This window comes from Hyposmocoma kahamanoa, unplaced genomic scaffold (genome assembly GCF_003589595.1).
Source record: "Hyposmocoma kahamanoa isolate Upper Pololo Valley unplaced genomic scaffold, ASM358959v1 80, whole genome shotgun sequence".
NCBI classification, from domain to species: domain Eukaryota; kingdom Metazoa; phylum Arthropoda; class Insecta; order Lepidoptera; family Cosmopterigidae; genus Hyposmocoma; species Hyposmocoma kahamanoa.
In genome coordinates, this window is record NW_020654051.1 from 3,240,195 (window position 1) to 3,257,709 (window position 17,515).

The 17,515-nt window shown below is 39.0% G+C and overlaps 1 protein-coding gene across 6 annotated transcripts in view; it reads right to left on the reverse strand.

Moving 5' to 3' along the window:
• Positions 1 to 3,003: 3,003 nt before the first annotated feature.
• The window catches only part of LOC113233806 (solute carrier family 23 member 2), a 71,555-nt gene continuing 57,043 nt past the window's right edge, over positions 3,004 to 17,515 (reverse strand). For 3 of the 6 annotated variants that reach the window (XM_026469011.1, XM_026469014.1, XM_026469013.1), the window contains exons 6-13: positions 12,028 to 12,148; positions 8,825 to 8,966; positions 8,124 to 8,237; positions 6,259 to 6,398; positions 5,326 to 5,473; positions 4,656 to 4,877; positions 4,116 to 4,233; positions 3,005 to 3,390 (exon numbers count right to left, since the gene is read on the reverse strand). In XM_026469011.1, coding sequence (XP_026324796.1) covers positions 3,303 to 3,390; positions 4,116 to 4,233; positions 4,656 to 4,877; positions 5,326 to 5,473; positions 6,259 to 6,398; positions 8,124 to 8,237; positions 8,825 to 8,966; positions 12,028 to 12,148 — 1,093 coding nt within the window. In that variant the 3' untranslated portion in view covers positions 3,005 to 3,302. Of the gene's footprint in view, positions 3,391 to 4,115; positions 4,234 to 4,655; positions 4,878 to 5,325; positions 5,474 to 6,258; positions 6,399 to 8,123; positions 8,238 to 8,824; positions 8,967 to 12,027; positions 12,149 to 17,515 lie in introns of all 6 variants that reach the window. The other 3 variants (XM_026469016.1, XM_026469012.1, XM_026469017.1) reach the window with 3 other exon arrangements.

Below are 17,515 nucleotides of genomic sequence, written 5' to 3' on the forward strand. Positions count from 1 at the left end.
CTATTCACTCTCGCCTAGAAAAGGCCCAAATTATAACGTTCCGGGAACAAGTCTGCAATCACAAATTCATCAGTCGTCTCGTCTCGTCTCACTTCATTTCAACAGGCGTATCGCTTACCACCAGGCGCATTGTTCGTCCCATATATATATAGTATAATAAAAGCAACGAATCTAGTTCCTGAGAATTTCCGATACGTAGCCGATACCCGAACAGCAACGTCGAAATGTACAGGTATGTATAGGTTCGTAACGACAAAAAAGCGGGATGGTGATATACACTTCATGTAGCGCTCATGGTAAGGCCCCTGTACTCCCGTTCTTCGTCTTTTTTTTTTTTTATACATGACAGGCAAATGACTCCACTCCACCTGATGTTAAGTGGAAAGTGGTATCCAAACGTGAAGGAACCTAGTGCAGCGATGAAACCCTCACTGCACTAGCCACCTCCACCCTGCCTGCCTACAATACGCCTCTTCACGCCTCGTTTGAAGGACCCCATATCATAAGAGGGAGGAAAGACATGTGCCGGAAGGGAGTTCCATTTGTCAACCGTGCGGCAGAGAAAGGAGCCACCAAACCTTTTAGTACGCGATGGAATGCGGCAGGTAGTGAAACGGTGACTACGAAGGCCAGCACGCGTGCTTCTGAGCAGGAACGGGGAAGGGGGGATGAGGTTGAACAGCTCTTCAGAGCACTCACCATGGTACATGCGGTAAAAGGCGCTAAGCGATGCAACATCTCTACGCAGTTGCAGAGGTTCAAGGCGTGATGAGACCTACATCCTACGTCCTACATCCGTCCAAAACAATTACTGACAAATAAGTAACACTCGACCAAGTTATAAGGCGCATGATGCGAATGAACCTTCATATTTGACATTGTCTTTGACTTTGTTCGAGTATTATTTATGTGACAGTTTTGTTTCGAACAGAGAACGAGGGTAGACTCCCTGAATGGCCGCATCGCTTGTCAATCGCCGAACGATTCCTAAGGTGCGAAGACCACCTTTCATACCCCCCGGTCCTAGACGATCGCTGAACGCCGGCGCCCACTTCTGTACTATCATAGCGTCGACTACTGAACGCCCGCGTAGTCGCGTAACGGCCGAATTAACGTCAAATCGGCTTCGGGTCGACACACAAAACTGCGATGCGACGTTGTATCGCAGAAATCTACGAGTTCGCATTACGCATCGCAAGAATTTGCGAATTGCGCTTTCCTGTGACGTTAATCTTCTTTGTGTTTTTTTTTCTATACTTTTTACCTAAATTACTCCACTAGTTTGTTATAATTATTAATACAAAGATCGAATACTTAGAAAATATTCTTTCGATCCGGCCGGATTCGGACCGACGACTCCTAGCAAAGCGTGCCGTGCCGGACGCTGTGCCAACTAAGCCACGGAACGAACCAGCAGACCTCGCTAATATTTCTGTGCTTGTTGTCTAAAAATCTTTGAAAGTATTTCGTCTGTATCTATCGTCGTATAGAATTATAATATTGGTACGTTTAACTACGCTATCTAGTAGTAGCTAGATAGATAGCCACAGACAAGCCACGGCTCTTAATTAGGGCCATACATAAGAATGTATGGCCCTAATTTCGACTCACGTCACCTAGTTTAAAACACCCGTTTTGGCAATGGTCGAAGGAATGGTTACCCGAACCGTGGTTATGAAGACGCCTTGCCGCACAAAATCGCACCCCAGCAATTCGTGTCGAATTTTTCTGCGTTGCGAATACGCATCGCGCCGATTCGCAGTTTTGTGTTTTGACCCTTAAAGCGACAAATATGGCGTGTGGTAAAACAATCTCGAGTGGCTTACACGCTTTCATTGTATCGCCATCTCTGAGGTCCCGGATTCGATCCCCGGCCGCTTTAATGTAGAAAACTAACTTTTCTATATTGTCTCGGATCTGGTTGTTTGTAGTACCGCCGTAATTGTTTCCAATTAACATATCACAAGTGCTCTAGCTACTTACTTTGGGATGAGAACAACGTAATGTATGTTGTCTACTATCTATATTCAAATAAATGTCTAATATTTATAAAAAATATACATAATTCAAGCCGATTCCGCGTCGATAAGTATGGTGATGCCCTCAAAAAGAAAGGTTGTTGCCATCTCATAAAAAAGTACCTTCAATGACATGAAATGATACAATAATATTTTTATATGATATTTATTTACGTCAGCAATATTAATATGATTCACCGTTCGTAACAAAATATTGCACAATTCTCAAGTGCCTAATTTAAGTACTTTATATTTGAAAGATAAGTAGTGATTTCTCCTAAATTTAGTAACTACCAGTGAGTAATGTCATTCTCGGTAATGTCATTTGTAATAGTGAATGTTTTGTAAGTTCCATTTTTGATATTATGGCGCACTTTTGTTGTTGCTACTATGTGGATGTATGACAAATAAATTGTTGTCCAGTATTAGTAAACATGTGAAATGTAAAAACAGAGATAAACCGTCTACCCACATCAGGAAGCATTATTTTATAAATTGGTTTGTAACACACAATGCCAAGTATGGACACTACAAACCAAACGAATTCAGAAAATAATTTTAGGTCTAGGTAGGTTTAGGTAATATTTGAATAATATTACAATGAAAAGAAACTGACCTCTTATATTTCATACTAAAGAGAAATTTATTAATATCCACGGCCATTTTCATAATAATAAACTACTTCCAGGATATTTCAGACCTTTTTTCAGAGTTACGATCAGCGGTATGAAGATTAAGCATTACTCTTGAGTTCATGATCCATGTTTTAAATTAAATTTTTATTATTTATACAAATGAAGAGTCCAGGGAAAGAATGTTCAAAGTCATGTGAGGAGAACTTTAGGAAAAAATAATTTTGAAAAAACAAATATACGCGATTTAAATCCGGAAAAATAGTTTCACTTCCTATTAGTAACAATCGCGAAAACCTAAGGACTCGATATTGTTTTTAATTTGGAAAGCTATTGCTAACTAATGCTACTTTATTCCAGAATAAAGTCAATGTTGACATAATATGTGTAACCCTATGTAATCCATTTTACCTAAAAAAACCTTTATAAATATTATTAAATTTTTCTACCATTTCAGTCTCAAGCATTTTATGCCTAAAACTAAAAATGTATTTTTCAGGATAGTGAACTACGCTCAGCATTTAACGAATTAGACGACAGTGTTTCCTCAAAACATGTTTTTAGGTGACTTTGATCGTTGTTCCCCGGTCTTCTTAAATGTTTAGCCAGCAGCCGATGTTCACTATCTTGCTCTGATTCAAACGTAAAAGTATCAACTCTCCTTTTTCCTCTTGAACAGCTGGGTGAACTTCCCGGCTTCGTAAGTCGGCATGAACGGGAGATATCGGGTCCATGCCCACCTGGGAAATATTAATTTACATTTTAACCTTGCCATATTATTGCCATCTACCCATTTTAGAAGCAACAGAGCTCCTTGTGAGAGAGTTCGTCTAGGGAAGTACATTTTACTTGTTGCTGTTGCCAATCAGTAATGGGTGCACCAGCACCCAGCAATAATATCACCAGATATTACAGGCACTTGTCAACTTATGTCTCAAATGAAGGTAGCAGTGGCAGTGCCCCTAAGATCTTTGCGATTTAAAGCTCTGAGTGGCACTGCAACTGCTATGGACAGGCGTGTCGCTTAACACCAGGCGCTCGACCTTTTCAGCCCGTCACTTGGTATTAAAAAGAAATACATTTTAAAATTAAACCTGCTGTGTCTAGGGTTTCTAGAAGTGAGAGAAAAGAACAGTGTTGCCTGCCCAAAATAAAATCTTGTCATATTCTATTAATTTACAAATTACTATTATTTATACTTTTAGCAGAACCACATGTTTAGATATTTCTTAAACAAGAGGTATTCCTTCATCCATTCGTTCATTCGGTCATTTATTCATTCATTATTGCTACTAAACATTCACAAACGTATTTAGAAATTAAAGCCATAGGTACATACAGGCTCGGGGATTCGAACCGTCTACGTCTCAATTAACCTAGGCGTATGGAGCCAGTCAGTGTACAATTCTATCGATTATTTCCTGTCATTGGATGCTAATCTTTTCTGTTCCGTAGTTGTATTTACCTTCGTATCAGGTTCATGCCGATGGGGAAGTCGTAAGTGTCTCCTTCTTCGGAGGCACCAGCTGCATCCAGCGACATTTCCTTAGCCCAAGCTGCCAGACCTCGTTCTTCATCAGTGCCTGATAATGTAGCATTTTTCATGACGTATCGGTGACCTGCGACGAAGATCTAATGCGCCATAATCTCAGTGGTACTAAAAACCGACCTCAAATGTCCGTGGAATTACATCTCTTTGCCTAGTTTTATTGAAATCGGTTACCGGAAAGTGCGCGAAACCGGATTCATCCCCTAATTTGCCACCCTTAGAGGTGGAATATTTTACCACCACGACTACTGGGGTAACCCTCTTTCCAACAAAGAAAGAGTCATCGAGTTCGGTTCACGCCGGAGATATCGCGTAATATACATAAAAAAAAAATACAGTCGAAATGACAACCTCCTTTTTTGAAGTCGATTAAAAATGGTACACGTGATACGACTCATATACATTAACGAAATTTCAACTTGAATAGACAATTGTAATGAGCTTTTCAATAGGTACCTGGTATCAAATTATCCAATAGACACCCAACAACTCCTCCTACCAGAATGGAAGTAGACAAGAGAACTTGTAGTACAGCGTCTAAAGCCTCGACTCCGGTCTGTATGACACCGCTGTGCTCAGCCATCCAACGAGTAAGAACTAGCGGAAAGAACATGCTGAAGCCGATGATGTACAGGTTCCGAGAACTGTTCAGGTCTACGTATTGTAAAGCTGACAGACCTGAGGAGAAACAAAAAGCTTTTTTTAACTCTTTGATGTCCCATTGACTTAATTGCAACGTATTGCGGAGAATGCACAAAGGCTTGTAGCTCCTGAAAACAGTAAAAAGGAGGAAGTTGCAGTACTTTGGGCATATCATATGGAGTGATAAATACTACTGCAACTCATTCTGCAGGAAAAATACCAGGGCTGCAGAAAACGTGGTCGTAGAAAAACCACGTGACTTTGAAATCTTGCAGAGTGGTTGACCACAGAACTGTTCCGAGCCGCAATTTCACGGAACCAAATTGCCACGATGATAGCCGACCTCCGGTCGGAGATGGCACCCCAAGAAGAAGATTGATTTAATGATTATTGTGTCCACTTAAGGTAAGGTTGGTGGTGGCAATACATCTGTCAATGCCGATCACGGCAATATTTTAGAACGTCATAAAGCAAAACGTCTTACCGAAAGCTGCGATCATGCCGAACATGACGCAGAAGAGGCCGCCGACAATTGGCTGCGGGATAATAATGAAGACTGCGCCCAGCTTGCCAACCACGCCTTGCAGCACCATCAGACCTGCGGCGTATTGTACCACACGACGAGCTCCTACCTGATTGAAAAAAACTTCATTTAAAACCTTTCTTTCTCAGAACCTAAAATATATTAGATTTTGCTTTCAAAAACATTTCTTATTTAAATGCACAAAACAGGAACCAAACACAAAACACTTCCTTTTTAAGAGTCTATACAACCTCACAGTGAAAGTGTTCCAGCAATCATTTTGGAATAAATATATAGTAAAATTTAGGATATACAATACACTGATTACTCTACGGTGTGAAAACATGATTCGTAAAAAGTTTCGCTATAGAAACAAAAATACAAACTTACCTCGCAATTTTACAAAACAACCGCTGTATTCAATAGTTACTTCACTTATACCAATTTTTTTTATGTCAACTGAACTAAATAGAATTTATATACTACTGAACTAAATAGAACTCTAACTGCCTCTGTGGCCGAACGGTTACCATGCCGGACTGCCTCGCAGAGGTCCCAGGTTCGATTCACGGGCCGGGAGAAATATTTGTATGGCCTACATTTATTTCTCTCGTGAGTTTGGGGTGTAATTTGTGGTTATCTATGTGTGTGTCCATGGCACCCGCGACACAGGGTTTCGAGTTTTAAACTCATGGTAACATGTTCTGTGCATGGTAATGTCAAATAAGGTTGGTTCATTTTTGACAAAGAAGTATCTGACAGATATATTTTGGGCGAGCTGGTACCATTTTCGGCCACATCTACTCTTACCATGGTAGCATAGTGTATACTCTCTTCCGTGCCTTTATTGTGTTCTTTCCTTCTATCTATCAATAGTATAGTAGGCATACAAACCTTTGTAACACCAATAGCTCCGACGTTCTCTCCAAAGGTATTGGTGCCGTTACCGGAGCCCCAAAGTCCGGCCAACACCGTGCCCAGGCCCTCTGTGCCAAGGCCTCGGTTGATGGCATGCAAAGGTGGTGGAGGAGCGGCTAAAGATTAACATAATATCTTAAGATTTCTCATAGATGGCGCTAAGGCTAAAAAATCGTTTAAAAACCAAATACAAAGAAATGACAAGAAGCACAAAGAAAAATTCGCGAGGCCGCTGGTTCGTTCCGTGGCTTAGTTGGTATAGCGTCTGACACGGTATGCTAGAAGACGTCGGCGCGAATCCGGACGGATCGAAGGAATTTTTTCTGAGTGTTCGATCTTATTAACATAATATTTTTACGAAATTTTTTAGTTCAGCGAGCAAGTTAAAAGAAGTGCTTATGTTTACTTTAACGACTCAGACAGATGTCGGATGGAGAAGAGTTCTCCATCCGACATCGGTCCGAAATAATTACTGTCAAATAAGTAATACTCGACCAAGTTATCGAGTATTGCTTATTACTACTATTTAACTGCCTCCGTGGCCGAACGGTTACCATGCCGGACTGCCGCGCAGAGGTCCCAGGTTCGATTCCCGGGCCGGGAGAAATATTTGTATGGCCTACATTTATTTATCTCGTGAGTTTGGGTGTAATGTGTGGTTGTCTATGTGTGTGTCCATGGCACCCGCGACACAGGGTTTCCCTAGTGCGGGGCTATGTTGATTGTGAGCGTTGTGAGCGTTATTTGACAGTAATTTGTTTCGGACAGAGAACGAGAGCAAACCCCGTCTCTTTACACGATCTTCTTCCAGATTGTATTCCTCGTCTCACAAATTTTTATAGTATCCTTTCTCCCCTAAAACCTCTTCGACTATTTATTCTATTTAAATATATTGAACAAAATAACATACGGTTATAACATTTTCTATGTGCAAAGTAGTTAGTTAAATAACCTCGTGTCTTGTCTTTGTCCGTAGGATGGTGCAACCGATCATCATTGAGTGCGGTCCTGCTAATCTTGATAAATATACCGTGTATCTTTCAACCAGGACACTGGCAGAATTGTCCTCAGTGGGACAGAAGCCAAATACAAAAAAAAAAGAGAGCAAACCCCTTTGATGCTATTGGTTATTATTATCATTCTATTTATAGTTTTTTCCTTTTCTTTTTTTTTATTCTCAGTGACGGGACGAACAAGTCGTGCACCTGGTGGTAAGCGACACACCTGTCCAATAATAGTTGCAGTGCCACTCAGAGTTTTAAATCGCAAAGAGTTGAGGGGCACTGCGCTCATCACCCTGAGACATAAGTTGACAAGTCCCATGTGCCTGCAATCTCACCAACCTACCCTTCAAAACCGGAACGCAATTTTTTTTTTTTTTTTTTTCATACATGACAGGCAAATGACTCCACTCCACCTGATGTTAAGTGGAAAGTGGTATCCAAACGCGAAGGAACCTAGTGCAGCGATGAAACCCTCACTGCACTAAGCCACATACTAATGCTCACATTAATGCTTGGAGGTAGGAATAGGTAAGGTGGCAGTACTTGGTACTTGGTGTAACGGGCTGGTATCCGCAGTACTTCCCAAGTAGAAGTTATTCATATTTATGAGTAAGTTTCACAATCTTTGAAATTCGTATGAAGTTTCCAATGGGCATTGGTGTTGCGTAGCGGACAATAGCCTGAACCCTCTTCTTAGAGGATACACGTACCCAGCAGTACAACGTACAATAGGTTGATGACTGTTGAGTAAAATCAATCTACAAAATCTCGTGAAGTAAAAAATTTTAACCTCGGAAATGTTAATTACTTTAATGCGGATTTAATGGCTGGACGTACCACACATCCTAGCCGTTGTAGGGTAGTAACTGATAGACTCCACTGTGCAGGCGATGACGCCGGCTAACATGCCGAGCACTCCGGCCACACTTACTGTGGGTGCACCCCATTGACCTAATTGAAAAATACATGTTCGATCAAACTTAACGGCACACACGGCGACAGGTCCACGATTCGAATTTCGGTATTTACTCGTATGGCTTTTATTTATAGTTACGTAGAACACCTGTGAAGTTAAATTGTGTAAAAAAAGAGACAAACGGAGAGACAAACTGCGGCCCGCGTACACGTTTCAATGTTTTCATAAGTCCAACAGTTTTTTTTATGATACCAAATGACAGAACGAACAAGTCGTGCACCTGGTGGTTTTTTACTAGCAGTAGAGTTCCTTGTGTAAGAAGTACTTAGTAGATGGCAGTACTTCCCTGGAAGTTAACTATTTCTGCCGCCAAGCAGTAATGTCAGCATTACTGTATTCCAAAGTTTAAATCTTTGCGATTTAAAGCTCTGAGTGGCACTGCAATTGTTATGGATAGGCATTTAGCTTACTATCACGCGCACGATCTGTTCAGAGGTTTAAATCGCAAAGATCGCCCGTCACTATAGTACTAGTAATTTCACCAGCACCCTTCAAAACCGGAACGCATTAATAATCACTGTGGCAGTACTTCCCTGGACGAAATCTTTTACAAAGAGCTCACCAGGGTAGGGCACTCTGAACCACGGAGCGTCTTCAATGATGTTGACTTTCAAATCTGTTCGCGCAGGATGACCAGCCGGGAATACTCCAGTGGCAGTGAGGATGCCGCAGACCGACCACATAATTACTATGGTCAGTAGGACCTGATGGAATGACATAAATTGGATACTATATTAAAATAACGTTCTTACATATCCTCTGTGAAGTTTAGTGATATATACATAATTAAAAACCGACCTCAAAAGTTCGAGGAATTATATCTCTTTGCCAAGTTTTATAGAAATCGGTTCCGGAAAGTGCGCGAAACCGGATTAATCCTCTTGTTTGCCACCCTTACAGGTGGAATACTTTATTCAAATTTAAATGGGACCACTGAGGTACCTTCTTTCCAACAAAAAAGATTCATCAAAATCGATTCACAATTATGGTAGTAATAGAGGTACGTAACATACATACAAAAAATACATTCGAATTGAGAACTTCCCCGTTTTTTGAAGTCGGTTAAAAATAAACTAGCTGTTCTTGAAAAACGCCTTCACAAAGTCGCTAATTCATTTAAGGGGCAATACATACGCTTTTATAATAAGATTGATGTTCTAACTTTGCCATTTAGGAGGGTTAAAACTATCGTCAAACAAAAACTTCACACTGAAGATTTATTATACTTGACAAATATCCATAGTAGTGACCCATTTAGCTGTTGCAGATAGTCTTGATCTATCATATTTCAAATAAACATTGTAGATGATAAATGTATATGAATATTTTTTACGAATAAACAGTAGAGTTTAGCCAATTAGACAATTAAAAGTGAAATAATTAATATAAATATTATCTAGACCATATCACACACCTTGCTCCGATCCCAAAGTAAGTAACTTAATCACTTCGTGTTATGGAAATTGGAAACAGCGACGGTACTACAAACACCAAGATCCGAGACAATATTGAAAATTGTTCTTCTTAATTAAAATCTTAGTTTCTACATGGACCAGGCCGGATTTCGAACCCGGGACCTCGCAAGCCACTCGACTACGGACCACTGACGTCGTCATTATAATAAAACCTTCAAATTCGGGTATTTTAAATAAAAATGTCCATAAACTCAACCGAGATTCAGGATATGAGCGTTATTTTTATCTTTACGCTTTGTTGCCTCCAGGGCCCCGAGAATGCATTAATCTTCAAGATTAGAATTCTGAGGAATCTGCGAGTTAACCATTTGGAAACATGATTGTCATTGCTTTTGCATAGTCCGTATAATTCGTACCTACAACGTATCCGCTGTCTATAGTAATTCCTTCCATTGATATTATAAGTCATATTTCATCATACTGCAAAAATAATACAAACTACACTGCCTTCGGAAGGAAGAAACGAACAAGCAGGAAATTGTAAATTCTTAGATAAATGTCTTTAAATATTTGTTAAGTTTTTCTGATAAAAAAAGAATAGAATATGAAACTATTTTTCCGGATTTAAATCGTGTATATTTTTTTTAAAATAAATCATCGCTTCGGGCTCTTTACAGGTCCCATGGTCACGGTTGGCTGAGGTAGCACAGTCTATCTACACATATATAACTGGTTGGGCCCGAAACGTTGGTTCATTTGAAAAAACACATATACGCGATTTAAATCCGGAAAAATAGTTACATTTCCTTTGTGTAACAATCGCGACAACCTAAGAACTCGATAAAAAAATAGTTAAAATGTACATATGATATTAAGTAGTTTAATTATGTTATAAATACATATTTTATACACAAACATTCAATTGTATTTTAATCAGCCGTTTTTAAAAATACCTCAATTTCTCTTTTAACATTGTAGAAAAAAAATCAAAAATATTATAACTGCGTTTTTTATACGAGCTCTGTGGTACAACGGTTTGCACTGCGAGCGCAGGCTAAGGTCCCGGGTTCGATTCCTGGTGGGACCAATTTGGGAAACGAACTTTTCTAAATTGATTTTGGTCTGGGTGTTCAGGGTAGTGTCTAGTACTCTGCCTTTGGGTAAAACAATTTAATTGTAGACAATTTAAAATGAAATTCCTTAAATTGTTAGTTACTCAATGCATCATCATCATCATCAACCCATTTATACGTTCCATTGCTGGGCACGGGTCTCCTCACAAGTCGAAGGTGGGTTATGAACCTTCTTCGACGTCCACGATGTTTCCATCACCGGAAAACCCAACTTTTTAATTTCTCAATTTCTCAATTTCAATTTTTCAATACCGAGAAATTCAGAAATGCGAACGGATTGGAACCCATGGTCTCTGTTTGAGAGGCGGTAGAGGTCAAACCATGGCTTTTAATGCAATATTACACAATACAATATTGATGATTTCTTTTTATTTAAACATGAAAACATAGAATGTGAAATTTAATTAATGATTATGATTATTAATATAAAGATCGAACACGTAGAAAAACTTTTTCGACCCAACGGGACTTGAACTCACGGCAATGCTGCACCGTAATACTGCTGTTACTAACTGAGTTATGGGTCAAATTATCGAGTTCTCGAAATTCCCGTATGTGTTTTTGCTAAGAGAGATTATAGAACCTTCTTCACCGCAACTGGCAAAAATTCTAACTGATGTTGTTTTTTTTTATGCTATTGTATTAACTTTATATGTTGTACATAGCCAAGCACAAGTCCGGTCGTGCATGGAGTACTGCTGCCACCTTTGGAATGGTCCTGCTACATATCTACTGGCTACTTGTGATTCAATTGACAACCGTGCCCAGAGGCTTATAGGTGACTTGGAATTAGTGGAGTCGAAGCTGCAGAGCCTTGAACACCGCCGTAAACTAGGCGTAGCCATGGTTTCCACCCCTATGTTGTCGATATTCCAAAGATTCGCACGAAGCGTTACGCTTCCATATTTATACGGCGAACGGCTATGGAGTGGAATTCCCTGCCTGCAGACTTGTTACCTAAACGTTATAATTTGGGTCTTTTCAATGCGAGAGTGAGTAGGCATTATTTAGGAGAACATGCTCCATCGTCACTTTCTATCAGGTGAGATGGACGTCAAATGCGCACTTATATTTTATTAAAAAAAGAAATATCAAAAGTAAAATGTGTAAAATGTGTAAAATATTAATTTAATACAGTACATAAAAACACCTTCATTGTGTACTACATTTTTCAGCAAATAAATATATTGTATCCTTACACATTATTAATAACTTACAGGGAACAGTTTGAAGAGTGGAAACCAAACAAGTGCACATCCTTTTTCTCGATTATACGCCATAGTCGGAATCTTCACATTGCCCATGCACTGTGAGAAAATTGTTAGGAGAATGAATGTTCTGAAACAAAAGAAGATCATCTATCTCATCTCGATTTTCTAAGGCCAAGTCTAATTTTATTGAAACCAGTGGTCATTGTAATTCCAATGGGACTCCATGGAGGTTATATTGCAATTATGATAAATTTAGTTATACTGCTAAAATCTAGTTGCGACGGCAGTTGAGTCCCAATAGAGTGCCAGTGGAATGGCAATGATCGTTTATTCAATCACTAACGATACATGTTGCCTTAGTAAACCTACCATTACAGTTACTATGCACATCTAAATTATTATCTCGTTTAAGCAACAATAAAATTAGTCTTCAAATTGTTATTATTTTTTTATAATACCAACAGACGGGATGTGGTAAGCGACACGCTTATCCATAACAGTTGCAATGCCACTCAAGAGCTTTAAATCGCAAAGATCTTAGAGGCACTGTCTAACACACTGTTTAAGGTTCTAAAGCAAAACACAGCTTGTACAATATCGTTCTTTGTTATTGTTATAATACGCGTACCCCAGGAGATGGTACACGAGAGTGTTACACAACGTTACGACATTGTTGCGAAACAAGAAATTGTTGTGACATCCTTGAAGTTAAGTTACTTTTTTATAATATTAAATGACGGGACGAACAAGTCGTGCGCCGGATGGTAAGCTACACGCCTGGCAATAACGGTTGCAGTGCCACTCAGAGCTTTAAATTGCAGAGATCTGAGGGGCACTGCCACTGCGCCCGTCACCCTGAGACGTAAGTTGACAAGTCCCACGTGCCTGTAATTTCACCAGCACCATTACCCTTGCAAATCGAAACTAAATAGGTAAGGTGGCAATACTTTCCTGGACTTTCACAAGGTTTCTACTGCTACGAAAACAGAATTACAATTAAATTACTCCACTAGTTTGTTATAATTATTAATACAAAGATCGAATACTTAGAAAATATTCTTTCGATCCGGCCGGATTCGGACCGACGACTCCTAGCAAAGCGTGCCGTGCCGGACGCTGTGCCAACTAAGCCACGGAACAAACCAGCAGACCTCGCGAATTTTTCTATGTGCTTGTTGGCTAAAAATCTTTGAAAGTATTTCGTCTGTATCTATCGTCGTATAGAATTATAATATTGGTACGTTTGACTACGCTATCGACTAGTATACCTAAAAATTGCAGTGGCAGTTGGATAGTAGCTAGATGGCTAGCCACAGACAAGCCTACGGCTCTTTACGCAAAAGTTTTAATTCCACAAATTAGAGTCGAAATTAGGGTCATACATTCTTGGTAACTCGTCAGTGATACATCACTTATAAATATCAACTCTCGTTTGCGTTGAAATATAGACAGCGCCAACAACTGACCTGTGTGTACGTCTCCGTATATTCCAAAATATTCTATATTTATTGTAATAAAGATAATATCTCTAACAATGGCGTGCTGTTCCATTCGGCGATGTGGGGAAAAAAGCAAAACATCTAATTACAAACCAAAGGGAATCAAATGTCATCGGTAATCAAACATGTCATTTTGCAATTTTCGTCCATTATAGTACAGCTCAAATTACCTGGTCGATTTGAAGTGAAACAATTGACGACACCCGTCAATTGTTTCGAACTCGGGCCGGCCAATCGGAGCGCAGTTGTCACAGTAATGATATGGCAGAATCGTTTTCAAATAAATTAAATGACAGTTCGTCTCTATTTCTGATTAATTACTCGATGATGAATTCCACAAACTATCAAAAACAACAAAAAAAGTCTTTAGGTACTGAATGGTATTTTTTTGGGAAAATTATGGTCATATTGAATGACACGTGCTTATCAACTATCACTGCGTTTAAATTACCGACTTACTTATTCAATTCTTGTGTGCTATTATTAAAAAACATGCTACGCCTACGTGCATGTGAGTAAATGTATAATATAGGTACCGTCAATATGTATGTATGTCTAATTTTTGGCCGGACGCAGTGAAACATTATACATGTCAACTTCTTTGCAAATAAATTAATACTTATACTGTTGATTATGAGTATGAATTTAACAATTTCTTTCTTAAAGCGTGAAACACGGAGTGCGGGTGCGGGTCGGGCGCGTGTATTTATATGGACGACAACACGCCAAGCGCGAGCACGTGCGCCCATTCCGCGCTCCCAGGTGGTGTATTGTTGTCCAAATAAATCCACGGAATTACACCCGCCGTGCTCCCGACCAGACACGCGCCCGACCCGCACCCGCTCTCTGTGTGTTTCAAACTTTAATATCATCATGAAATTAACACAACTTGCAGAAAATAAACAGAATAAGCATTGACTTACAATTATATGGACGTCGGGTCCGCGCTAAAAAGTGTCCGAACTTACAGGGCGTTAAAATCGTATACAGAGCGTCATTCACGCTTTAGTCTTCGTTTGTTCGACTGACAGCGAAGCAAGCAAAATTAGACAGTACTACGATGACATTCAATTTAAATTCAACGTTTTAGCTTTTTCATATTCCTTTACATGTCACTACGTTTAAATAGGTTGACTTGGGACATTTTTTTCGTGGTTTTTGTATTAGACCCGTCGTCCATTTATTTGTAAGTCAATGAGAATAAGTGATAAATTACATTTGGAATGTTTTCGTGATTAAAGAATCTCGCAATTTCGTTTTAATGTGCCTCTAACTGAAACCAATAATTAGTTACAAATTGAAATCTTTTTTCTTCTTTCTTTTTGATTTGTTGATTTGGTTTTTATTATTTTAAATGTCGCTGATAAATATTTATATTAAAAATAATATTAAGTTATACTGTAACTGTATAAAGCGGAGTGAAGTAGGCACAAGTAACGACACAGGGCAGATAAAAATAAGTGGTTTACACTGTAGCCACTTTTATAGAGTTTTTTATGATACCAAGTGACGGAACGAACAAGTGGTAAGCGACACGCCTGTCCATAACAGTTGCAGTGCCACTCAGAGCTTTAAATCGCAAAGATCTGAAAGGCCCTGCCATTGCGCCCGTCACCCTGATACATAAGTTAACCCCATGTGCCTGTAATTTCACCAGCACCCTTACCCTTCAAAACCGGAACACAGTAATGCTGATATTACTGCTTGGATTAAATAAGTAATAATGCGGCAATACTTACCAGGACGAAATCTTTCACATGGAGCTCTACTGCTACTAAACAACAAGAAGAGAGTCTATCCAGCTACGAAAACAGGTATGTTAGCAGACTAACTAGCAAGTCCTAGAAATATCCATGGTAGTGTAGTCTAGGCTCTACTCTATGAGTAGAACTAATGGCTGAGTGAATATAGTTTTGTATTTAGAATGTGTTGAAAAATAGGATAGAAAAAGAACATCTTGGCAGATCTAGAAGTAGCCTCAAGAAGTAAATATGTGAAAAATACAATAAACATCTAATTTTGAAGTTAATCCCAATTTATATTTATAAAGTACCTCTCGCTACGCAACCTGAGCTATCCCCTAGGCTACAAAAGTTACCCGTTTAACTCTGTCAGGTAGTCCCTATATCTAAGTAATATGTGTAAATTAAATATTGTAATCATAAATGTATTCAAATACACTCGTATAGTTACAAAGAGCAACCCTTAAAGTTTCTTGCTCACTCTTCTCAGGGGAATCTGCCTTGCAAATGAGGCAGTAGAGTTTAATCAGTATGTCGATTTCAAATGTAATCTGCTTACCTATGAAATAAAAGTTGTTTGACATTTTTGACTTTTATAAAATGGAATAAACTGTAAAATTGCTATTGAATATGTAAAAAATAGCTCTCAATCAAACACTAGGATTCTCAAATAGAAAATCTCGTTCCCGACATTTCTATCGCACGATTTACTCATATTTCTATGCGCGTACCTAGTAGATAGTGTTGCTAATGTCACACAGTGCCAGTATCAGCGAAACATCAATATTGTACTTTGTATAGATACCCACCTCATTACCTAAGAACTCGTACTTTTGTATATAATATGTTTATTTAATAGACACATGCCATACTCCAATCTCACTTGATGTTAATCGACGATGTTTGACGCTACGGTACGCATTTATTTAACAAACGCCTATTCGCTCTAAATTTAAATAGCCTTTAAATGTACTTTTCCGATAACACAGATGCACTACCCAGAACATGCCCAGAACACTCAGGTCAAAACAACTTTAGAAAAGTGAATTTTGGTCAAAAACTAAAACCAGGCACCTTCCAGCGCCTACAATGGAATTCATTAAGTCACCGCGGTTTTATTTGTACACACTGTCATGTATTGTTTGCATTTGAAATCTATAAATTGCTTAAACAAGATCTCTCATTCGTTAAACAAGTTCTGAGAGAAGAAATATTCACTTTATTTAGTATTTATTTATATATGAAGTTCTATATTGCATTGTTATTCTCAAACTTCGCGTTATGCAACCCTAAGTCGATAAACATTATTGTTGAGAAGCTAAATAACACTTTGTATTGCCCACGCGGTGACGCGCTGCACAACGTTGGACCGCGAGTTACAACACATTTTACATTTTCTTAGAAAAAAATCTATGCTTTATGAATTAGAGAACTATGCTCTTCAAGTGACCCTGGCGCACGCCGCTTCGCTGAGGCAATTTGAAGTGACCCCTAATACCTAAGCATTTGTATGTTTACAGGCTACATTTTGGAAACCACTAATTTTACAATATAATTTCGACAACAAATTGTAATAACTAATTAATCTACATAGTACTTATTAGATGTAAAGCTAAGACATACGTAGATACTAAAGATTACTAGCTTCAAAATAATAGTTCAATGTAAGCGTGTAAGAACATCCCTGTATTGAATGATAGAAAACGAGATCTATCGGGTTTCTCGTCGAATGCACTTTGGCTCCCAACCCCAGGGAAAAATACCTCTGTAAGGAAAAATACTGCGTCTAAAAACAATATTTGCGAAAAGACAAGAGAAAATTTCCCCAGCAAATAGAAGCTGAAAGTAAAACAAGTGGGTAACTTCGTAACTTCTGTTGGTTGTCTTTAAAACGACTTCGGAATTGTTTGAAAATAATGAAAATGTTTAAAAAATTGTGTTGTTTTTATTCTTTCTTATTCCCAGATTTACACATGCAGTCTTTTGCAGTTCTATGACGTCGATAAATCATACTTCTTATTTCCATGTTAAGTAAGTGCTCGTTTTATTATATTTTCGAGCGGTTACAGATGGCGACTTTTAGCAGCGATGCAAACGCGATGCAAACGCGGTGCAGTAGCGATGCAATCACTAATCGTCTGCTTTTATCGATGCAATCGCATATAAATCGCAGGTGTAGGCGATGCAATCACGCGTTTCACGAACACGCGTTTGCATCGCTCAAAGCGCCATTACGACGATGTTTACGAATCA